The sequence below is a fragment of the Phaethon lepturus genome, unplaced genomic scaffold, assembly GCF_000687285.1.
Source record: "Phaethon lepturus isolate BGI_N335 unplaced genomic scaffold, ASM68728v1 scaffold994, whole genome shotgun sequence".
NCBI classification, from domain to species: Eukaryota; Metazoa; Chordata; class Aves; order Phaethontiformes; family Phaethontidae; genus Phaethon; species Phaethon lepturus.
In genome coordinates, this window is record NW_010535244.1 from 30,079 (window position 1) to 55,804 (window position 25,726).

Here is a 25,726-nt window from a genome sequence, read left to right on the forward strand (position 1 = left end):
GAAAATTCCTCTTGGAGGACCCTGATTCAGCATGACCTTGCATGATGCCTCACAAAAACAGCCATGGCTTGAAGTCCACCTGCTCCCAGAGTTCAGGAGCTGCTGCCCCTTTTCTTCTCCAGAGCTTTCATTAGGTCAGACATGAAATCTGCTTGCCTGCCTCCATCTCCAGTTGGAAGTGGCCCAGATGACTGTGGCTCTCCAGGTTGTCCTGTGTTTTCTAGCCTTTTTGAAGGAAGTGGCAAAGGTTTCTTCGTCAGAGGTGGTGGCTTACTGGAGACAGGTGGAGGCGGAGCAGGTAATGGCAGGTCTCCATTACCACTGCTGGAAGCTGGTGGTGGTGGAGGCACAAAATCAGGAGGAGGTTCACAGAAATCAGATGGTGGTGGTGGAAAATCAATCTTCAATGTAGGTGGCGGTGCTGGAAAGCTGTCTGGATCTGTTAGGAAAATGCCGCTGTCTCGTTTGACTTTGGAAGGTAGAATTGGTGAAACAGAAATAGCAGATGACCGTCTTTCAGGTGGAGGAGGAGGCTGCAGTGAGTTCCTCTTACTCTGGTATTTCTGTGGCCTCATCACTGACTGTGCCAGGCCAGGCGCACTGACGTTATTTGGCTTAGCCTTTAATAAGCAGAAGAAATAAAAGGACAAGACACAGTCAGTGCATGTGCAAACTAATGCCACTGCCTAAGAACTGTGAAAAGATGTGAAAATATATGAGAAGAGTGCAGTAGACAGACAGTGACATGGAGTAGAGTACATTTTGCCTGATGAGTGCAAACAGTATTTTGTTTTGTTTCTGGAGCTGCCCACAGAGCTTTGACAATGGAAACCCCCACGTTGACAATATTCATACTGCTTCTTTGAGTGCTGTTCTCAGAAAATGAGTGCTTTTAAAGTTTCAAAGAACTGCAGTTAGTAAGACATATGAAGATACTTTTTCTATGTTCCACCCTGCTGTTCATTCCCTGAGAACATGAAGACTTGAAAAAAAACCCAAAAATCTGTGCTGTGTTTTTACATCCAAAAAATACTGAACAAGATTTGAGAACATAAAAAGCAGATGTAGTTTTGGCTCTTGTCCCCATTGTATGTCCATCTCCCATTCTAGCTGTGACTGCTGGATAAAGCTAAAATACTGAAGTCACCTATCTCTGCCAAAATCATTAGACACAACAGCAGTGAACCAGGAAGAAGGTGGAAAGGTTTGGGCATTTAAAGTTTATGTGTTTGGATTCACTGTCCCCAGTACTCTGCAGCATGGTGTGACATGCTCTCACCCGCAGGGTAGTGCACTGGGCCTGCTCTGTGCAGGAAGGAGAGCACTGCAAGGCACTGTGAAGAGAGGCACTTGGGAAAGACGTTGTCACGATTCTGTGTGGTGCACAGCAAGGGAAAGATACTCCACTGGTGATCGGGCAAGAGCCACTCATAAGCCTGGGGAAGGGTATCTTCAGCAGATATCTTGCTGGGCAAGGGACGTGCACACACAGCCTCTACTTTTGAATCAATAGTGCAACAAACAGGTCCTTGAAGCCACTAAGTTCTAGCCATGTTTGCAAGGTCACAAGATGTTCAAACCCTCTGACAATTTTTTTGAAGGAAAAATGAATCAAAGCATCCACCATACAAGTTAAGAAAAATAAAATTTAGGATAGCAGTTCATTATGGAGATGTTTATTTTGACAAAATTTGAGGTGCCTCTTCTTTTAAATTGTGTTTACTAGTCAACACTTTGAAGATAAATAAAGCCCATTTGGTGATATCTGAATATGATTTGCTCTCTTTTTTTTTTTCAGATAGCAACTGGTAGCTGTTGACAGTTACTACCCATACATGCTATCTATTCTTGTAAACCTGTGGAGAAGTCTGCTCTCCTGAACACCAAGCTTTGTAACACATTCATTTCTAGTTATTTATCAGTTTAGATCCAGCTAGCTTAGTGCTCTAACTGGAGCACACTGCACCCTGAAAGACTGCAGCTTGATCCTTCGGTCCCAGGCTTGTAGAAGCTGTGAGACAAAGAAGGCAACATGTTGGCTTCTGCTAGACAGAAGTGCTCTGCAACCCTGCAGTCAGCAGTACTAATTCTGGCATTAGCTAAGTATAACATGCATGCCTTCTCTTCCTCTTCCTCACTCTCCTTGCCTACAAAGATGGAAGTAAACGAGACACAGGAGGAGGGAACCACTAGCTGAGTTCTGAGAACGTGATCTATTCCAGAGGAAGTGAGGTTCAGAACAGAGAAACAGATCTTTTTAAAGGAGGAACTCAAAGACAGAAACAAGAAGTGTAGGACACATAATGCAGGTGACAGAAAAATCCTAGGAATTTCATTTCTCTTGTCCTATGCACTTTATGCATGATGGAGAGATTGAATAATGAACTGCAACAAATGCAGGGGTTTCTTCTATAGGATGTTTTTGAAGTCCTCATACTGTACCCTACTGATACTTTTATAGCCAGTGATGGTGCAAGTAGACAAAATTTGGAGCTTAACCAAGGAATGCATTTAGAGCCTAATGACAACATGTAATGTTTTCCCTTAGTTCTTCACACATTCTCCTTTCCTATAAACTCATCTTCAGCTGTGCACAGTGTTCCCTGCTCAAAACACTACTGTATTCTTTGGGTTACTATCTGTTTTCTGGCAGAGACAGAAAACAGCACTGAGCTTCTGGCAGCACAGACTCCTTGACACTGTCCCAGCAGGCACATTCCTATTCCCGCTATATGGACTCACAGCTATTTGTTCTGAAGAATGAAAGTGGCGGATGGCTGTGCCTTCACCGCCCACCAGTGGCTCCTTGCTTCTGCGCAACAGGCACGCTGTTTGCAGTGTGTAAAGCATGAGGAGGGGCAGCAAGGAACCAGCCACTTGGCGCAGGAGCCAAATCCTTGTCCTAACAGTACACTGGCATTTTGAGGGGAGAAGACAGTGGGTGAAGGAAAACAAACTTGGAAGTACTGGTTCACAGGTGACATTTAACTAGTGCACTGCCAGTAACTGCTGACCTGTGCCTCTGATGTATCTGCTTTCTTCTGAGTCCCTGGAAATTCTGCACTGGAACGACGAACAATTTGGGGAATCTGTCCATTTGACTGAACAGCACCTGTGACAAGGAGAGGAGAGAGAGGGAAGAGAGTGTTACACTTTTGTGATATTAACCAGATCAGGGAATAGCAAACTAAGAAAAGGCTATAAAAATGTCTTTACAGCTTCCACCAAGGAACCACTCCTTACAGGTTTTTTTTACACATAATTCAGTAAAATCCACAAGGATGTCTGTTTTCTACTTCAGGCTTATTTTATGACTTTTCATATTCAGTTCATTACCTAAGGAAAAATAAACAAGATATCTTACATTAAAACTAATACCTGTCCACATGCCTCTCTGGTTGTAGCTGACAATCCTACAGGAAGTGCAAGTGGCAGAATTATGAAGATATATGACAGAAATTATCAGAGTGTGTAAAGGTGTTGACAAATTAAGAGCTTGTTCTTCTGACTATTGTAAACGTTGACTACGGAAGGAGACCATTAAGGCTGACACAGGAAGAGAGAAGGGGAGCTGGCTTTGGAACGGAAGCTAAGCAGAAATCAAACTAGCATAGCTAAACCAACTCCCTGGCCTTCCATTGTTTAAATACCTGCCTTTCACAATAGCACTTTAAAGTTTGTATTTTAAAGTAGTATTACTACATACCTAGTTTTTATTGCATTTTTTTTCCCCCCTTTACTTTAGGCTAAAGATGGAAAGCACCATAGTTTCATATCAGTAAGAGTCATGAGAGCTGAAGATTTGAAGTCCTACAGAGGTGCTGATCCATTTTCTTTAGTAAATGATCTCACTGCTCTGAAACTTCCCCCTCATCTGGAATCATGGAAGACTTGTGAACCTCAGATTAGTGAAGATCTGCTAGCTGGCTAAGTTAAACCTCTGCAAAACATCTGCCCACCATTACTGTGTGTGTAAGGGATATGCATAAATAACCCAATACTGTCAAATGGAGTAAGTGACTGTGAGACCAAAGGACAAATTTGTGTTTAATATGAAAAAATCCCCAGCTCCTGTATAGCCTGATGAGGATTAAATAAACTCTCCAGTTTAGGCTAGGATTTTTGGAAGCTGTACATGTCAAAGTAGTAGACAGTGTTTGGTGCCTAGATACATACATTTGCAAACCTTAATGACTGCCTTAGCTCTATTATAATTTACAGTTCTGAGATCCAGCAAAGTTCCACTCATGTACATCTTGGACGCTGGTGAACCCTTAGCTGTCTACAATGTAAGTCTAAGCACAATGATGGTTTTAATCTTAACATGTACTTTTCTGATTAGCAAAGAGGTTCCATGAATATGATAAGAAATAGAACAAATTATTTTTATTGCCATGCTTGCACATCACATGATTGACAGAGAACTCTGCAGTGTACTGAATTAAGGTTCAGATGGTCTGAAGTCCTTGTCTTTTATGCCTGTGCCTGCATGTCATTCAGCATATTTAATCCAAAGTACCATTTTGATCATTCAAACTACAAGCTGTGTTTGATGAAAGACTAACATGGAAGTCAATAAAGAGATAAATACAATATTGTGGCTGTAAGTGCTCAGTGGAAAGAGCTGTAAATCCCTGGGTTCTGTGGCCTTGCCCTCAAGTGGAGCAAGTTACTGTCTCTCCTCACTTCATCTGCTGTCCATAGCAGAGCAGGAGTTTGGCCTTCACACTCCTCAAAGATGTTGCTGCCCTCAGTCATGCTGAGATTTAACTAAATGAATGAGACCAGAGAGGGATCCACTCTATATGGTGCAAGGTATAGTGTTCTACTTGGCAAATGTGATATACCAGAAAGTTGGGACATGGCTAAATAGTAATCTGTTTCTTCTTCTGTTAATGGATTCCATAAACTATGCAAGACTTGAACGCAACATTTGGTATATCAACTTCTGCCACATACCTGCACATATGCTATACACAAAGTCAGTCAGCTAAAGGACTCCCAGTCAATTCAATATTTGAGTTCACGCATTCTATTATCAAGATTTATCTTTAGTTTAAATGTTATAGTATTCTTTGCAAGTCAGTTTCTCCAAAATTTTATGTGGAATTAATATTTGTTTTAAGCAAAAAGTAGTCCAAATATAATGTAAAATATAGATGCACAAAATATATAATGCAAAATATTGAGCCTTGTAGTGATACGGAACATCTGGTTAAAGCAACATCCTTCGTCTTTCAAGCATAATGATATTGTGCTGGCACACAACGTACACTAGATTTTTAGTGTCCAAAGACACACATGAGGCAGAGATGCAAACAGCGTATTTTGCCAAAGATGTGCCTGGCACTTGGGACACTTCAGAACCACGGACCATACAGTTTGGGGTATACGTGAACACACAAACGCTGGCTTCAGCAGCATGACCAGGCTACATGAGATGCAAGGACAGAAGTTCCACCTGCCTTCCTGAGCATTGCTTTTGGCTGCCACTGAAGTTAGAGTACAGGCCCCTGCTAAGCTCACACAGGACTGTAGTTTTCTATCGCATATTTTAGCCTATACCGAAAACAGACCATATAAACGGCTATACAGCCATGTGAAAACAGAACAGAAGAAAACAAGCTTTGTTCCTTTTCCAAAACATGAGCCAACAATGGCTCATAGTCAGGCAGTTCAGGTTATAGTATTATAGTTGGGCCCCAGGTTTTACACAGGGCAGTAATGATAACTGTAAGACAGCAAGGATCACAGTGACTTGCCTCAGTTAGAACACTAATGATACTTCAGAGATATTTCCATAGAGACAAAATACATGACTAAAATCTTTCCAGGCTACTTAACCATGTAATGGAATCCATTAGTTAAGATTAACAGTATGTTTTATGATCACATGCAGTGTTTCTGGATTCTAGTCATGAGCTGATGTTATACAGATGTGTAATATACTTTATAAGGTCTTGATCCTGCCCATATCCAGTACAGACTGCAGCACCAGTGTGGAGCCTCACTGGCCAGCCAGCCTTCTACTGCCATCAACACCAGATCACAAAATGCTCCACAACTGTCCCATCCACCCTTGCTCCCTTGCTAAAGTACCCCCATGCACAACCATCAAAAAAAATTCCCTGATCTCAAAACAGTCTGTTACTGGGTCTCTGTACACTAAATGTGCATTTATTACCATGATTTGACTCCAAGGAATAGCAGAAAGACCACCCTCTTCTCACATATACTCAGAAAAGGCAAACTAAAGCCTTGGAAAGGTGTTTGGAGGATTTTGAGTTGTGTACATGAGAAGTCAGAATATTAACTGCCAACACTGATTTTGACTTTGTCTTATGACAGTAAGTACTTGGCCAGCATGTCCTTCCCGATAAATAAAGCATATCTTAAGCATGTAAACTAAAAATATTCATGCAAGTTACAGCTAGTATCATGCACTGTTCTACCTGTACAATGATAAAATAGGCAACAGCGATATGATGAAGGTACTGGAAGAGTAAAGTTAGAGAATAACCCAATCCTCTCTCTCATCTTTCTCTTAATACCTACATTGTTATCACACAAATGAGTGAAAGGCTAGGAAAAAGTGGCTCAACCAATAATAATCTCTTTCTGAAATGATCATTCTCAGAATAATTCTCATTCTCTGAGACCCCACCTGGAGTATTGCATCCAGCTCTGGAGCCCTCAGCACAGGAAAGACATGGACCTGTTGGAGCGGGTCCAGAGGAGGGCCACAAAAATGATTGGAGGGATGGAACACCTCTCCAATGAGGACAGGCTGAGAGAGTTGAGGTTGTTCAGCCTGGAGAAGAGAAGGCTCTGGGGAGACCTTGTTGCAGCCTTCCAGTACTTCAAGGGGGCTTTTGAGAAAGATGGGGACAGACACTTTAGCAGGGTCTGTTGCAATAGGACAAGGGGTAATGGTTTTAAACTAAAGGAGGGTAGATTTAGACTAGATCTAAGGAAGAAATTTTTCACCACAAGGGTGGTGAAGCACTGGCACAGGCTGCCCAGAGAGGTGGTAGATGCCCCATCCTTGGAAACATTCCAGGTCAGGCTGGACAGGGCTCTGAGCAACCTGATCTAGTTGAAGATGTCCCTGGTCATTGCAGGGGTGTTGGATTAGATGACCTTTAAAGGTCCCTTCCAACCCAAACTATTCTATGACTCCATGAATATCCCACTCATCCCTTTTATTCATTGGAGGAAAAGCTCCAATACAGACAGTGTAGAGATGGGCAAACAGAAAACTTCAAGACATGGACTATCAGCCCACAAAATGTAGCGGGAGAATAAAGGATTTATATTGAGATGCCAACAGAAAAATACCTTATTAAATTATGCAGATTTAAACTGACTTTTGGTGGGCTGTCTTTGATTCTTCAAGTTCTAAATCAAAGTGAGAGCTCTGCTCCTAGCTTAGTTATAGATCAGAGCTACACTGGGCTGTCTAGAACAAGTTATTATCTTGATGAATCCACAGGATAGTTTTCTGAACAAAGACTATGTGCAACACTGATGATGACAGAATAGGGAAATAAATGTGATTTCAACTGCTGTGACAGCATCAGTACCTGCTGATAAGGATCCTGCAGGCGCATCTGGTTCCACTGTCCCTTGATTCGCCCACCGAGAGGACAAGCCAGCTCTCTTCACTGCACATTTGTAATTATCATAAAGCATCTTGCCATACTGCAAAACAATTGAAACAATACAGTAAGCACGATGTTGAGCTTGAAATAAGCCAAGCATTCATTTTGCTTTTGGACAATTTTTCTGACCCTGTTCCTTCCTACCCAGTTTTGTTAAAAAGTAGCTTTCTACAAGTGCTGTGCCTATTTCTGTATAGGGCCAGGTGCAAAGCATCTCTGTAATAGCACAATAAAACATGAATCCCTATGACCAAACACAGTCCTTCTGATATCATTCTCACATTTTATGTTCGTTTCAGCATCTGTAAACATCTTGAAACTTTGCTTTAAAACCAACTGTTCTCAATAAATATCTTTTCCCAATGCTTTCCAAGTATTGCATTTTCAGACTGGAAACTTGGGACACTGAACCCTGGGCTCTAGAGCAAAACAGCTCTGTCAGTGTAAGACACACAATAATCTGATGTTCACCCCACACCTTTGTTGGATGTCACCCTGCAGCAGAACCGGCAGAAAAGAACATATACCTAACAGGAGCAGGTCTGCATGGCCAGGTACAGCCAGTATACTGGGCTATGTATAAAACCATCTCCCTTAATATTTTGTGCAAACCAAAATGGTCTGTGAATTCGGATCTTTTTGAAAAGGGTGAGGCAGACAATTTGGACAGAACTGTCTGAAAAATGTAACAGCTGGACTGACCAGAGCTTGCACATCTTTAGCCACAGCATACTATTATTGTGACAGATAACTGGAGTGAGTTTTACAGATACAGAATTTACCCTCACGTTAATGAGAAAAACACACTGATAACTAGGGTACAGGAACACTAAGCACATCCATCCTGGTCATGTCCTTCTGCTCTTTTTTTCTAGAGTAAAATTAGCATGAATGTCCATTCTTGTCACAGTATTTCCAGTTGAGGTGATGACAGTCAGTAACCTGAGGAAGATAAGATTTTACAGAAAACATATTTAGCTAAATTTATTTTTAATCTCACCTTGGCAATTCTTATTCCTGTCACCCACTGAAGCAGGGTTGCTTGATCATCACAGCATAAGTACTTGATATATTGGGATTCCTTTTGAATCTGGGGGTGCTGAAAGGTATTGATTCACAAAATAAGAAACACACAGAAATCAAGTCTCTATACAAAAGTGAGAAGGCACTGCACAGTGACCTCAGTGAGAACGCTGCCTATAGGCAATGTGTCAACTTGAAGATGATTTGGAAAAAAAAAAGCAGCAAAAACAGAGTATAAGAAAATATAAAAAAGATGGCAATTATGAACTATACATGAGTTGCCACTGGCAGCATTTGCTCAAAACAATTTTACGCATTGTAATATGAATTCAAGAGCTGCAGAAAGCTAATCGTGATCTAGAGTTCAATGAAGTCTACAAATGCCATGGTTCAAGGTCTAACACTCAATGTATAAACACTGGAAGGAAGCCTGTTTCTCATTGTGGTTTGTCATCTGTAAGGCATCCAGACTGAACGCTGAACATAATTAGTTTTCAAAGAGTATATTAGATTTGTTTAAGCATAAACTCTCAGCTGAAACAGATTTTTCCTTCTAACTGGCTGCCTTTCTTCAGGCCTAGCTCTAGTTTTCTTCCTATACATTTTTATTCTGCTTTACTCTTGCTGTTGTTTGCCAACAGTTTTGTAATACTGCCATATGGTCTAGATAGAGGATCATTCAAAATGCAATGCCATCAGAAGTAATCTTTTTTGTTTGCTTGCACCAGAAACCTTTACAATTTTTAAACCTTTTTTTGTTCTTTTGGACACAATTTAGGATCTCTTCCCCTTACTGATCAATGTAGTAGTGGTATGTGGTGATGTAGCATTGCAACTCAAAGATCACCAAAATGCCAGGCTACTTGCCTGAGAGTGAACATCCTCTCTAAGGCTCTGCAGGAATTTGATTCCCCCTGCTACAGCAGAGAAGGCTGTAAGTCTTTAGTAGCTTGAATGGAATAATATACTGCCATCTCTTGATACACAAGGAAAAGAATGAAAGCAAAAGAAAAGGCTCCATTATCCCTCAATTTATGTGTTACTTTCCATTTGTGTTGTTATAAGTTATAGGTGCACAGTTAGTAAAATCTTGTGAACGCACAAAAGAGCAGCTAAATATGCTCCAAGGGTTCACTGTTGGCAAATCACTCTCTTTTTGGCCTGGGTAGTTGAAAGTTCAAAGCCTACCTCCATCAAACAGCAAGGACCCTAGTTTTATACATACGGTTAAGCCCCCAAAACAGAGCAGTGCTGGATGTGGGGAACTCAACAGGATCCCTTGCAGCACAGAGTGCTGTGAGCAGCCCGCCAGCCCAGGGCTGATGTAGATGACAGATGTCTTCTCGCAGATGCCTGCTGGTGGCTGGGGCATCCCTGGCACAGAGGCCAAACCCTGGCCACAGCTGGGTGATCCAGGAGTTCAAAAGCAGAGCTGAATACAGAGGTCTTTGTCCTCAGCCACGTGTCTCTGCTCCCCATCATTGCAATGAAAAAAAAAAAAAAAAAAAAGGAAGGAACTGGTCTGGGTTAAATATAATCTGTTTCATCACACTGTAGTTTTGGCTGGGTTTTTTTTGAACCCTGAAGTACATGGCACGGCCTCACATACGGCATGGGGATAAGGGGCACTGTGGCTTGGGGAAGAGAACGAGTAGCAAGGGATGGATGAGAGGATGGGACCGCGCAAGCCAGTATTGCTGCCAAAGCCCTGTATCATCAAATTACAGAGCGAGAGTGAACACACCAGGGAGATAACTGTGAGAAAGAACAAAACCAAAGGGGTATTACTCTTGGGGGGTCTCACAGTGACAGATGTGTCCCAAGCCAGTGCTGTGGGTGACTGCGTTACAGCTCCCTGCATGTTTGAACTCAGCTGCTCACACAGGTCATACTGTTCGTTATTTTCCTGCAAACACACAGCTGGCCATCTCCCCTCGGTGACGAATATGCAAACTCTGCTTCAGCACTCTGGAAGGGCCCATGGCTACCCTATTCTATTACCTTGCTCGTGGGCACTCCCAAGGTGAGAGCTAGGGACATGTCACATTGCAAGCCCAGAGATGCCAGCTCACTGTCACCATGTGCCTTAACTGTAGAGCAGGTCCCAGGGACCTGTGCCTCACCCACCTGGTACACTCACCATCCCTTTACACAGTTCAATGTACAGGGCTGTGTCTTGCTGCTGTACACCTATGCCATATATCAAACAGAGGCAGTAACCAAGGCCCCTGGACAGCCTTCTCCAGCTCCCCAGCGTCTGCCTGTCCCTGTCTCCAGCAGCCTCAGCCAGCCTGAATGCTGCTCAGAGAGGACTCTGCTACTGCAATACGTGGCCAGGACACAGTGCCTGACAATGCTTATTTCCTTCCACTATTTCTCCATTATGTGACCAAACACGGTGAAAACCATTCGAGAATTCAGTCTGAATGGTATCTTTAAAAGGGAACTGTAAGCAAGCACTTCTGTGTGTGGCAGAGTACATTCCATAGACCCGGGTTTAGACATTATCACCAACAGAGCCAAAAGAACCAGGAGGTGCAAAGACACTGCAACTCTGGGTAAATTAAATTCTTCAAGCACTTTTCAAACAGCAACTAGCAATTTTGCTCCAGTGTGTAAGGTCCTACTGAACCCAGCAGATGGCACCCAACACTTTTAAAAATGAAAAAAGCAGGGATTTTTTTTTCCTCCTTTTTCATAACAACGAAGTCCAATGGATCTAAGTATTCCTCTCATTTTCAAACATCACACCTACCAACAGTTTTTTATTACAAGGAAACAAAAAAAGATTTCTATAATTTAACAGAAAATTCATGCAAGCATCTTGAAGAAAGTGCACATTGGATAAACAAGGCGGAGGAGGATATGGCATAGAGCAAGCTAGGTAATGGTGCTGCACATAGACACAGTTCTGCCATGGGGATCTGCTGCTGGGGAGCTCAGAGGGGCTGATGCAAACCTCTCCTCTGGGGCACCCTACAGAAATACCAGTTTCACAAGAACACCCGTGCTGCGTCAGATCAAAGTTCCCTGTTCCCAGTATCTGGACTTTGACAGTAGCCACAAATGGATACTGAGGGAAGAGAAAGAACAAGACAAGCATATATCATACTTTCTTCTCTGTACCCTCCCTGTCTGCAACCATTTTCAGGTCTGGGTATTTTCTGAGCTGGATGGGTTTTCTGCATATTTAGGTTCTTCAGTGGACTTCTTCTCCAAGTAATTCTTCAGCTTTCTGTGGAGCCCAGAGAGAGTTCGGGCATCCACATCTTTTAGCAACAATTTTCAAAGATCTGCTACACTCTCTAGGAAGAGCCATCTCTTTTTGCTCTGAAACTGACTGCTGCTAGCTTTTGAACATTACTTTGTGTAATGTTCCTGTTTTGGAAGAGTTACTGAATGGCTGACCCTCTATCCACACCTCTCCATGCCACTCCTGAGCCTAGAGATCTGCATCATATTCCTGGCAAGTTGGCTCTTTTCCAGCCTACAGGCTTCTAAGTCTCTGCAGTCATTCTTCAAGTCAAAGCCATTCCTTACCTTTGCTTATCCTTGTTGCTCCTCCTTGATCCTTTTCCAAGTTTATTATATCCTCTTTGAGATGAGAGGGCCAGAACTGCACAGGTGAGGGGAAACCATGTACTTGTGCCATGGTATGGCAACTTTCACTGTTTTATCATCTGTGCCTTTCCTCATCATTCCTAATGCTTGATTCACATATCTGACCACCACTCAGCACTGAAACAAAGCTTTCACCAAATCATATACCATACCAACATCTTGCTCCTGCATGGTACAGGTCAGCTCAAAGTTAGCAATTTCACAAGTGAAGTTCCGACTGCTTTTGTCCCTATGCACATTACTGTGTGTATGCCTAGACTGCATGTTATTTATGATTTTATTGTCCAGAACCTCAGCTTCATAGTGGCCTTCCAAAATTCTTCACCCTGCTGTCTCCTCAATGATCCGAATAACATTGTATCATCAGCAAGCTTCCTTACCTCAGTGCTTACCCTGCCTATGAGTATTTTGAGACTGGGGGTTCTCACCACCCTGAGAAGTTGAGAGGGAACTGTCAGTGAACAAGGCTAGAGTGTCCCATGCCAGACAACATGGGAGTTATTTACTGCCTATTGTCTACCTTGCCTTTTACTAGCTATTTTCTCCACTGGGCAATCCATCTTAACTACTGACATTCACCAGTGGTGCCTATTCCAAATTACCCCAGTTCCTTGATTAAATTACTCCAATCAGCAACCATGATGAAATGCACAGTCACAAGTATATTCTGTCAATTAGGGACCAAACTAGCAAGTTGATGAACACTTAGCTCTCATAAGGAAGGTTAAACACCTCAAAGCTGTGCAGGCAGTCTGTATCTTCGCTTCATAACAGCTAAGAGTATATTGCCTCTCACTTTCCAAGTAGCAGCACTGGCTATCTTTTTATGTGTAACTTTACCAATGACACATAAAACATAACTTTGTACTGGACCCATAGCCCACTAAGGTTGACTGGAAATACCCCCATTACCCTTCCTGGGCTTTGTGTTAGGTCTAAGGAGGACTGTTCCATGCTGCCAGTGCTGAGGCTGCCTACTGCAGCCGTGTGCAAGGCCAGACCACAGGACTGAACACCAGCAGCACTAAGCTTGATACTAAAGGTTTATACCTGTCAAAGATTATTAGAAAGTGGCTCAGACGGAGGCATTTGGCTTCCTGTGGTTTTTAGATGCATGAAGCATACGTAGGAAGGAATATTGTTTCAGCCAAGACCTGTCACACCCCACACCAGCAGCTTGCTCACTTGGGAAGAACTGTACCATAGTGAAATTACATTAGCAGTACAAATGCTGGAATTCTCTGCTGTCAGCACTGACCTTTACAAGCTCAACCCTCCACTGAAAACTTCATGTCACGTGCAAAATCTATTAGATAATACATTAAAATGCTGACTCAGGATAATCAATTCAGAGAAGAAGCTGGACAGCTGAAACTCCCTAGAAATGATGACTTGGTGTGAAGATCCATGTGAACCAATTTCCTCCTTTCACAGCTCCTGTATCTCAGGATAGTTGTTTAGTACAGCTCACAGACATAAGGAGCTGTAGTCACTACGCAAGTCTGTTTTTGCTAAACTAGATTCATAGTCCCTGTAACAATCTCTCTGTGAGACTAACAGAGGTCATAACAATATCAACCATGACAGTGATGTGAGAAATACTGTATTTTTAGGCAAAGTAACACTAACCTCAGTATGCCACAACTTACATGTGTCACACAGAGAGAGATAAATTATTTTGTTACATGGTGCGTACCGTGTCCTGAAAAGGTCATTAAAATCATCTGACAGCAAAGTGAAAACATCTCTTCTGGAAATGTTTATCACCTTTGGCTCTGAAACATGCAGCACCAAAATGAATTATGAAATACAACTGTTTAAAAAGCAACCAACTCAGCAGTCATAGATTGAATGAAAAGTGGTAATATGCAAGTAGAAAGGGACTCCAGAATTTTTCTCACAGAAAAAAAAGGAATAGTGCTTCAAAATAATACAGAGTATTAAAATGCAACATAATTTGACTACAGTGAAGTTTTTTCTCTGTCAATGTCAAAACTCTTAATAGTGATGAATTAGTTGCATCATTGGGCCTGTTTTTTGGAAATGTTGGATATCTGTCCAGTTAGGCCTGAGCACCTCAAACATCAGGCTACCAAAGGATGTGCCGTGTTCCACCCGGAAAAGCACTGAAAAGGTTTAGGAACAGAATCTAGTGTTCTCTGACCCACTGTCTCACTGTCTGTCACTCTGACTCACTGTCTCCACTACAAGTATCAGCTGTCTGGAGATAAAGAAAGCAGAAGCACTTGAATATAAAGAGCTTATTTTCTGGAGAGGTTTAAAAAAATATTTGTGCACAGATTACATTTTCAGATATAAATTAAACTCTTTGCCTAAGGAAAAAGAGATAGAACACATTGAAAACCTGAAAAAATGGGAACTGAACAATGTGGTTTCTATGGTTTGTGCCAAAACAAATGACTAAAGGCCATGTGTGCAAGAAATTAGAGATTATCCCAATAAAATGTTCTTTTGCTTTGCCTTCTTCCAACACTGAAGATGAAAAGTAAACTGAAGTTATTTAGGCATCTCATTGGATTCCTTGCCCCAAAATATATGGATCATTGCTCAGTCTCTGAGGCAGAAACAATAGCCAGAAGCATAAAGAGTGACTAACTTTGGATCAAAAGCTTTGGCTTTAGGCCAAATTTTCACAAAATGGTCAATGTTTTTGGATACCTCATCTTCTACTGATGAGTTTGTGCTATGTTGAGCTAGCTTCTCCGAAAAGCTGACACTCTTCGGCTCCCATGACTGCAAGTAGAATTAATACTCAGCACCTTTCAAAAATTGCACTGAAGTGGTTCAAATTTGCCATCTACTATTAAACATGGTCAAATTCTGATGCTGGGGACTCCTTGCATTAAGATGATCAGGCTTAACTGATCTTTTGAAGACATCTGTGAACTATACAGATAAAACAGTAACTGTCCTATTATAAGGAAATTATCCTTTTGACCTACATTTCTCTAATGACTGAGGCAAAATTTTTAGGTCATTAAAAATACATGTAATAGTTTGTAATCAAAGAGGACGGATTTATGCAGCAAATAATATTTTCCAAAGCTATTACATTCCATTTCTCACTGTCCATTCTCCATCCTTATTCTCCCCACTGTGTATACATTAATCTTGCAAAACGGTGTGCAGGTACTATGACTGTAATCCCACATATCTGAAAGTGTTCTGTAATAAAGAGTATTTCTGCTTTTACTTTTTCAGTTTATCTAGCAATGAATTTTACTTGGAAATAATTATCTGAAGCATTCATGCTAAAACACAACAGTTTTCAAGTCTTTCACATAAAGAAACAGAAAATCTCCTGTTTGCTATCCTTGTTTCCTGCACTAGCTATTTGTCCTACATCTTTTTCCTACCATTTTCTATCTCAAACACTGTTAATTCTCACCTTCTACCTTCTTAACTGTCATTGTGTTGACTGCATTATGCACATGACTCAGTCTCTGACGGAGCATACTGGGCGTGAGGGAGGAGGGAATCAGGAGCGGAGTGACTGAATACCCAATTACCTGCTAGAATAATGCCACTGTTGCAAACAGAAGCTATTCTTCTTGAAAATTTACTTCCAAAATTCTTTGGATCCTTAGAAATTAAAAAAAAAAAAGTCATAGTTTCCAAATGACACCAGGAAAACTTAGTTGTTTAGACTGCACAGGAAAATGTACCCAGCTGTGGAAATAGAGGATGATTTGCCTTTGTCTCAGTTTATCCCCAGGAAACCAATTTTTTTCATCCTAGATTAATTCAGCATTATGCACCATTACCTCCAGATTACTCAAGCACAACCAGCACCAATAAACTATAATTAAATCCACTCTTTGTCACAGGCACATCGGACTGACTAAACCAGCAAATTTGCATATAGATTACCTTGCTATTTGTCTGCTTTTAAAGATTTTTCAACATGGTATGACAAAGCCAGCTCCTGGACTAGTGTGCGTGCGCACACACACAGATACCCTTAATGCACAAAATAAACATTACGTTCACAATTTCTGCTCAGTGCAATGGATGCTGTCGCTAGCCTGATGAACAGAGCCCTTCCTTCATGGTGGAACCTCTTGGTTTTGAGGGCTTTCAGCTTCAGAATATGAAATAAATCACAAAAGGTCTCATCCATTTCCACAGCATTTCCCATGTAACGTGGTGAAAGAGAAGATCTGCAGGGAATCTATGCATAAAAATTCACATTTGTAAATGCAAAGGCTACCGTGAGGAACCAAACCACTCCAACTTACACATTTGCTGTGTGCGATGTGTGAAATTATTTTTTCTGTGAAGGAGAGAGGTTTTTCTTTCCTCCCCCCTTCTCTCCCAGGAGTGGCCAGCACTCTCCGCAGGGTGGCGGCGAGAGCCATGCTGCTACCCTCTCCTGCCTCCTCTGCCTGGAACAGAGGGAGAGATGCGACCTTGGCAGATGCAGGTTTGAGTGAGGGTCTTCTTTCCCACTTGGCTGCACTCTCCTTTCCTCTTTTCTGCCTGTGGAGGTCTCTATTAAGAAAAGACTCACTTTACCTGTTGTCAAAGTGAAGGGTGGGATCTTTAAATTTTTGTAAGCATTACATTTAAGCTGAGTAGAAAATAGGAAGAATCTGCATGTTTACAGGAGCACATGCCCCAAAAGTATTTATTTTATTCAGAGGCTCTATTTTTAATATGTTGCAGGTTCTTCATGTTGTTTTTTAAATGTGGGAATATCCTTTGATGGAGGAAGGCTTGTTTAGCAGTGGTATAGAACAATTCAATTTAGGAAGGTTATAGTTCAGTACAGACCAACTAATTACTGGGAAGTAAAGCAGTTCTTCAAGCTTTATAGTTGCCTCAAAGCCCAAGGATTCCTGAAAACCAACTCCATCTGAGCCTCTGTGCCAGGCTGCGCTCACATCCTCAGGACCCAGCCACATCGATTCTGGTTTGCTGCACAGGGACAGCTAAAGGTGACCCTGCTCTCTGACACCAACCCGCCAGCTGTGCTCTTTTCGGTTGGTCCCAGCTGGGCTTTCTACTGCCTGAGAGAAGCTGATATGAGGAAGCAACAGCTTTGTTCAGTTACTGCAGTTGTCTCCTGAATCATACTGAAAGGAAACTCCTGAATAAGCTCACAAAAGTGCTCTCTCTTTTGCTGGTAGACACTGTGATGAGCTTTTCAGTTGTTTCTGGCACACCACCCTTTTCCCCACTATCTCCTCAGTGTCTTGATGGTTAACAAACAAGCAAAAACCACCCCATTTTTGTTCGGACCTATGGTATATGCAATGGGGTGCTGATGAAATGTGAAGAAATGATAGGCAAGGAGCACTCACAACACATGGTGCTTCTCTAGCTGTAAGAGGAACATCTTACAGTATGGATCTGCAGACAAGAACATGTATATCTGAGCTAGTTTTAAAATAGCTAATCTAGCTGCACCTCCATCATCACAGGCTGCAAAACCTACCCCAGCTTCTGGCTATGTATCAAAGCAACTGCCCATGACGTGCATGATCTTGTTATTGCTACACTAACACCAATACCCAAGCCAGCATCAGCTAAGTAACCCAGGTATGACCACTGAAATTGAAATTAAATATCTAGATTAAAAAAGAAACAGGACAGAGGGAGCTGCCAGCGCCCAGTGACTGGATACATGTCAGCTGGGATAGGCACTAGGACCAAAGGCTCACTGTCTCTGCCATCCCCTCACTTGACTGTAGTCTAAGAAAAGAAACTGGGAAAAAAGCCCACATCCCATTTAGAGAGATCAAGGTGAAGCAACATTCAAAGAAATGTCATAAAGACTTTGAGACAAAAGCCCATGTAGTTCAGGGCTCAGACAACCTGAGAAATCTCATTGTTCTAGCTAAAATCAAGTCACCAGGGTTGTGATTAACATTAGTTATAGGGTTCCTCTTTCATCCTGGTGATGCCTGGCACATAGATGCAAAAATGGCAGGGATGCTCTGCTTTTTCTTATAGTATCTTGAGGGCTCTTCCCTCCATAAAGATAGAACATAAAGATGACCAAGGTTGGGGAGAAGCAAAAAGATATTTTATCTTTTCTCCCTGCTAATATGAAACAGGACCTTTGAAGGCAGGTACAAATGTTACTGGTTTTAACCTAGTTATTTATTTAGAAGGCTCATCATTCAAATGAGGACTGGAGGAAAAGAAGGGTTGCTTCCTTCAAGCATGAAGCCGTATTAAACTCCAAATTAGCCCACGTCACACTATTTGCTGCCATTTGAATGAACAAAGGGCATTTTCCTTGTTCTTGAAGTAAGGATGCCAATTAGCTTAACCTGTCAGAAATAAATACAGTATCTTTTCAACCCAATGCTCAAAGTTGTGAAATTATGTCTGGTTCTGAATTCAGAAGGATTTTCCATCTAACACAGAAGCAACATACTGCTGAAGCTGCTAAGTCCTTGCATTTCTCCTGCACTACAAAGTACAAGCTGGTCTCTTGCCTCTGAGCTGGGCAGTTTCTTTCCTTAAGTTTGAAACACAGCAGAGCAAGTAACTTGGCTGATGACTGCTCACTGTTTTGACACAGCAGTTCCTAAGGAGGTCATCAGAAAGCAACAATTCTTTAAAAAAATATAGTGGTATGCTATCAAAAACTTTCCAAGTGGTGTTACAGCTTACTGGACCTAATAGGGGCTGCAGACTAACCTATTTTTCAAAATGTGAAAATCTCCTTTGATTTACAGCCATCCTAAATGAACAGCTAGCATGGGCTATGGCTGCTACTCTTCAATTACTTTCCCCCATTTACTTTAAAGACAGATAATCTCCTGCAGCCAACACAAACAAATAACTGGAAGAGAACCTCTGCAGAGCTCACTGTCCCGAGGCACACACAGGGGAATGGAAGAGCTATGAAGACACAGCAGTGCAGCCTTGGCCGTGGAGAAATTTCCATCTGGCTTGGACTGAGATGGGCATCCAAATTCCTTCAAAATTACGAGGTTACCAGTATGATAAGGACAAATGTTTACCTGTTGAATCTATTGCCTTTTGCTCACTGCACCTGTCTGCAGAAGTAGTAATTTCATCTTGAGGACTTTATTCTCAAAATATGTCAGGATGAGAAATATCTCAAGGATGATGGTTTGTTTTCCTTTGACATCTCAGGACAAGTGTCTCCCAGCAAGAGAGATATTTTCTTCTGGAAGACTTCCATATAAAAACAGACAGGAACAAAATGTGACTATGTCTAATGTATGTTCCTGTCCACACACTGTTGTGTCACCAAGCATCCAATCAGAAAAACCAACATTTAACTTGGCTCTTTCCCTCAGACCACAAATCTCAAGATGTATTACATTCTCAGCTCCAACCTCCAAAAGTAAGAGAAGGATACAACAGAACACATCTCAGCTGCATGCCTTCAAAAAGGTAGATATAGAATTCAAATTAACGCACATAAATTATAATATAATATTATTATAATAATAAATATGAAAGTCTCCATTGCATCACCCTCAGAAAGCCACCCTAAGTGGGTGGCTTCCACTTTTGAAACAACAGAAGATCTGAAGATATCAATACTTGTCCATACTTCCTGACCAACTCCAGCCACTGCAAGAGACCTGTTAAAAGAAGCCAAGTCTGAAACTGAGCCAGTCAGGAATCTACCAAATGCTGATTTGTGGGAATTAAAATGAAGAACAATTACCGTAACATAATCTATTCATCACTAAGTAGTGTTGCTCAGGTATAATGATCTTATCAATATGATGTTTATTCTAGTATACAGCAAACACATTTTAGAAGCATCAGAGCAAACAGTTTTGCTAAGTAGGTTTCATACATTTATAAGCCTATTACATAAAAAGCTTTCCTGTAGTGAGCTTTTGATCTTGTTCTTCACATTTCACATTGAGGGTACAGTGCTAACATCACACATCCAATAAAGCAAGTACTTTAGTTGAGTTGTGACTTTTTTTTTGTTTAAGTTCTTATTTATAGCATACCTCTTTTAACAAAAGATGGCAATGAGTCTGGAAAGTTTTCCTAATCATTGTGAACAGTTAAACACATTGCTACATACACTGCAAAAATCATGCTTTTATTTTCCTCTGGACAGAATGTGAATAACTGTTATTAAATTAGTCAGATACTTCTTTGACCAGTCATCTGTTTAGAAAATAAGTTTCTCCTTATTTTTTAAATCAGCTACCCTTTTCCTTTTTTTTTTTTCATTAGAAGTTGTATTTTTCAGAAATAATGCTTACTTGGTAACTTCAGAAGGCTCACCCCTGTTTTACAAAAATGGATAAAGTGTTTTTTGCAGAGCATTTTGCAGAAAACCATAGTATTAAAACTGCTCATCTGTGTTAATTAGGTACATCTGCTTCAGAAAATAAGTACAGGTCTATAAAGCACTTCTGCTTGGCCATGTGTAAATTAGGTTAGCAGACATTTTGAAACTGAATTAAAAAAATGCTGTAAGTGTGCAGCTACAGCCAGAAATGTGGTATTGTAAGTGACCTCTAATGTGAATGTTTCCTGTATTTTTTTTTCTGAGATGGCAAGATTCTAATATCTTGTTTGGACTGCAGGCCTTTAAATAGAGAAGCAGCAACAGGATTATCTTCTGTCTTGTACACAGTAATCCCACTGCATTCTAAAATCTGTATTAATGACAAATAGCAAGCAAGACCTAATTACTGCAACCTCAAAGCTTCATTTCTGCTATCTCAACTATGTGAAAAGCATGGGCTGCTTTTCCTTCCCTGAGAGGAATGTAGAATTCCCAGCCTAACTGCAGTGCCTAACCTGGAGAGGCAGCAATGTGATACTTCAACAGCAAGCACTGATTTTCATGAATGGGTGAACAGTATGTTTTGCCCTCCTGCCACAAATAGTTGTGCCATAGAATGTGCAACAGAGATGTCTAATCCTGCAAGATTTTGCTTCTCAGTTCAACAAACCACTCAACAGGTAGGACTATGTTGCAAATAAAAAGTAAACATGCTTTTTAGTGTATAGTCCACAGTGCTCATAACGTCAGCATTAGGGACTGCCAGTCTTCTCATCATACATCCGCCTTGTGTGCCACGTTTGTCTAGATGTGTCCAGTCACCTGAACAGTCAGTCACTGAATGCATATTCAGACTTGTTTTGAAGACAACTTTATAGATGCATTGTAGACATATATCATAGGATTACCAGTCCTTAAAACTAATATTCTAAAGGTATGTTGCTGATCAACAATGAAGTGAAGAAGAAAACAGACATAATTTTGCAGGAGGTACTCTTTCACATCAGAGTCACCTGAACTTCAAACTTAAACATGCTTACATATAAAAGAAACAGTTTACGACATTCGGTGAACTTATTTTTCTCGTACATTACCTTTAAGACAAAGCAGTGATCTGTAGGTGCCTTATATTTCACTTTATGTTGAGAACCATAATAAACATTCATATTCTCGAATTGAATGAAGCATGCCAGATCCCGTGATGTCTACAAATGAAAACCAAGCACGTCATTGTTAGAACAAATTGAATTTTGATGTGAAACTCATTAACAGGACTTTTTCTAAGTGCATGAATGCCAATGCTTTTTATTTTTTTAACTGTCATGAAATTGACTGAAGAAAGATGAATTTTAAGTGTGTGCATTCTTAAACTAACAATTGGAAAAGGGTCAGTACATAGTAGGAATATTATATAACACAGTGCAGCATGTTGCTGTTTTTCTGGTTTTGCTGTATTTTATTGCTTGTTGTGGAGATTTTGGCTTATGGCTAATAAGACCAAACAGAACACCATAGTAAGAAATAACTTTAGTAAAACAGATATAGGCCTTGCAACCACACCCTTGTAATTCTGAGTGGAGAAAGAAGGTTTAGTGTTCTCAATTCCTTTGGGAGCTTGTTTTTCTTTGGTATATGCAACAAACAAACTCTCATCAGGAAATAAGTACACATTTTATCTGTTTTGCTTTTCATTTTCTCAAATTTCCTGGCATCATTCCTTTCTGTTTATCATAACATTTGCTTTTTCACAATATGTTGATAAAGTAACAAGTTTTCGGTTGCTGGCACACTTCTCACTGCAGAATTCTGCATACAAAGCATAACTTTTATGCAAGGGACAAAGGCGCTTATTGCTAGTATTTCTGCAATGTTAAGATGACAAAGCAACACAATTAACAGAAACAAATTTTAAAATTGTATCGGCAATTCCGATGTTTTGTTTTGTGATGTTTTGTGACCCTGTCCATTAACAGCATGTTTTTGAATGGGTTATAAGTAGAGTAATGCTAAAGAAAGAAATTAAGACAGCAGTGCTGACTGGTGCCCGGTCTGTTAACAAAAAACCCCCAAACAACAAAAACCACCAAGGCATATGTGTAAAATTAGCTGAATATGTCCCTGTATTTTCACGTCACATGTTTGCAATGTACTTTACAGCCAACATGAAGTGCCACAGGTATGCCCAGACTTCTTTGCTTTTTTATAACAAGTGACATCATGATTACATGATGAATTTTAAAACAGCTGCAGCAGCTAAAGATACTATTGTCTGCCGACTGTTTGTTTCTTCAATGAAAGATCACTCTACCCACAACTGGATGACCGCAGCAAGATGCATATGCACGCTTCATAGCACCCTGACATGGGATGAACTCTCATTATTTAAGGGGTTTGACTGAAGAGCTCCACTGAATTCTGCTGCAGTGCTTTAAGATATTTTGCACCCTCACTGCACCCTGCTCATCTACCAGACATTAGTGTCTCCACAAAAGATGTGTGTAAGAGACTCAGCTGTTCCAATACAGAGTGCAGTAACTAACTTAAATCACCATTAAACACAAATTTGAGCTAAGAGACTTGACTTTCTGTGGAATGGATGAGGCACAGACATACGCATCCTTTTGCTGAAGGCTGCTACAGAAGCAGAAGCAAATAGTTGATTGTGGTATCATTTTAAAGAGCTGTGACTACTTCCTAAAGAACTAGATTCAAGGTCCTCAATCCCTGTGAGTTGCTGAGTTGGTAATATTGTGAGTTTGAAGCACTCACACAGTTCCTTAAAATGGCTGAGCTATAGGCAGGGTGGTACACAGGCTGTAATGACTAATAGGCAATACAGCGTTAAACTAAAACACCTGTTACAGGGTGACTGCATGGCTCCCTCCTGGGCCTGTGTTTTCAGTCTATCACCTGAAAAAAGAAAGCATTTTCCTCATCTGCACTATGATGGAAACTCACTGAAATGGGTATCACTGGATGATGAAAAAGGGCTGGGTAAGTCTAAGTATATGCCTGCCCTGCTTTGGCACTGTGCTACTGGCCATTGCTGGAGGGAGGCTACAAGAAAATGTCCAAGATGGACTTTTAATTTGACTATTCTTATACTCTTTCAACCTTAAGTGCCTTCCAAATAGCATTCTAGTTCCTAATTGATGCTGTGTGTGTGCAACATGATTTGAGGACTGAGAGCTGTTATCTCAGGGTCTGGTAAAGTGAAAGCAGCAAGGTAACCTAGGTCTGTGTGTCACTGAGATTTGGTTATAAACACAGGTAACTGGAGCAGCAGCATGGCATTCCTTTACAAGCTATCAATTTTATTTTTTTTTCCTTTGTAATTTAGTCAGGGAATAGCAGAACAGTTAAGTTTCACAGCACAAATCATAACAGTAAGGCTCCATCAGCAGCACCAGAATTTTCAAATATGAAGCATTAGTGGAGCTGTTAAGTGGTAATAGAAGTGCGTTTCAGAATACAAAAAAACCCCAACAAATACCACTAGTCCCAGAAGCCACCTTTCTACCTCATCACTGCAGAAATGAGAAGCCAGCTGCCCTTATGTGCAACATGTCCAGGACCCCTTTGCTTCTCCAGTACTGGCAATTCAGACTCTTTAAATATTTTGCAGTACTAAATGTCAGCGCGTTTGATTCAGTCAGGTGGATGTCTCACTTCTTTCTACACAAAGAGCAGTCTTAAAAAGCCTTAAAAGGCACAATGCATTTTCTAGGTAAAGATGACTGTAGGAAAAAAGGTATAGCATATCTGCATGCTAGCTACTGGTGCAGAAAGTCAGTATTAAATAAAGTAAAATTCCACCTTTTCTGTGATAAGAAATCAGTTTACTTGAAAACTTTTAAAATATTCTTCCACAGGGAACCCATATAACTGTGAATCATTTTGGCACTGTAACACCAGCTGAAGAATGCTGTGCTGTTTTCTTTTCCCCTACTGGCTTCTGGAGGAGTGCTATTTCATTAATGCTTTTATCTATCCATAGAAATCAAAAGGAGAGAAACGTGACAGGATTCAGTGACTACATTCTAATATTTGCACAAGTGGTGTAGTCAAAGTTAAACCAAAAAAGCCCAACCCTCTCAGATTTTAAGAGAGTGCTCTTAAAATGTCACCTTGGGAGTTCTTCACTTTCACCTCCATGAATTGTTTTATTGATAAAAGGATTATTTGGCTTCCTGACCTTGGTTTTTCCTTTGGGTACATAATAAATTCCAGAAGCTCGTAGAAGAAAATAACGCCTCTTCCAGGACTTTTTTCCATCTTCTTTTAAATAAAGGGCCCCTTCAAGCTCTGGCACAATGACAGATGTCCCACAGAAGCTTTCCTGTGCAACAAGAATAATAATACACAAAATAAATTGATTTAAGCACAAGCCTATTAATAAACATCAGAAAAATGCTCCCTTCAAAAATAAAGACATCTCCTGTGACAGTGAACATATGAACATGGGGAATGCAGTTACCAGGGAGATGAATACCTTAGACAGGCAGAGGAAACTTTTCCAAGCTAATGTGCTAACTTGGCTGTGCAAGTTGGGTGCTCACACTGGGAAAAAAAGGCTCGCAAAACCTCCATTCTCTAAAGGATCAAGCAAAAACCTACAAAAAGTTTTAACTAGACATAGATGTGCTCCATGAAGGCAATAAAACAGAATGGTTGGTACTGCTGCTGTTGGTTTTTCTCTATTGCTGTGTCTACAGATTCTGTAGAGACATACTTCTGCAGAAGGAATCTTTAGAGACTGCTTGGAGCTCTAAAAACAGCTAAAGAAAATCCTCCTCAATCTCTATTTTCACTTTGAAATACATGCTAGCATTTACAAGACTGTTTAAACAAATATACTTCATTGTTTGCTTGAAGGACCTACTGTTGGGTAATTTTTAATGCCAACACACTTATCACTTAATGTTTTCACTTAGAATTTACCAGGACTTCTGCTGGTTGACATTTGGTGCCTTCATGAGATGCACTAATTTTGAAATGGGAATCCTCAGTCACCTGAGAAAAGCACTTCCTTTGTGAACTTTTACCAAAGTCAAAATGCTTGCCAGGATAACTGTGATAATCTTTTCTTTCGTACCTTTTCACAGAGCTCTGGATTCTTCTCTCTCAAACATACAACTGAAGCAAAACTTCAGCA

General features: G+C 40.8%; 1 protein-coding gene across 1 annotated transcript in view; it reads right to left on the reverse strand.

Moving 5' to 3' along the window:
- Positions 1-25,726, reverse strand: part of APBB1IP (amyloid beta (A4) precursor protein-binding, family B, member 1 interacting protein) — a 52,578-nt gene continuing 26,852 nt past the window's right edge. Inside the window, exons 8-13 of the mRNA XM_010285726.1 lie at positions 24,767-24,910; positions 21,666-21,776; positions 8,662-8,760; positions 7,584-7,701; positions 3,015-3,112; positions 1-614 (exon numbers count right to left, since the gene is read on the reverse strand). Of these exons, the coding sequence (XP_010284028.1) occupies positions 93-614; positions 3,015-3,112; positions 7,584-7,701; positions 8,662-8,760; positions 21,666-21,776; positions 24,767-24,910 (1,092 nt within the window). The 3' untranslated portion in view covers positions 1-92. The remainder of the gene's footprint in view (positions 615-3,014; positions 3,113-7,583; positions 7,702-8,661; positions 8,761-21,665; positions 21,777-24,766; positions 24,911-25,726) is intronic.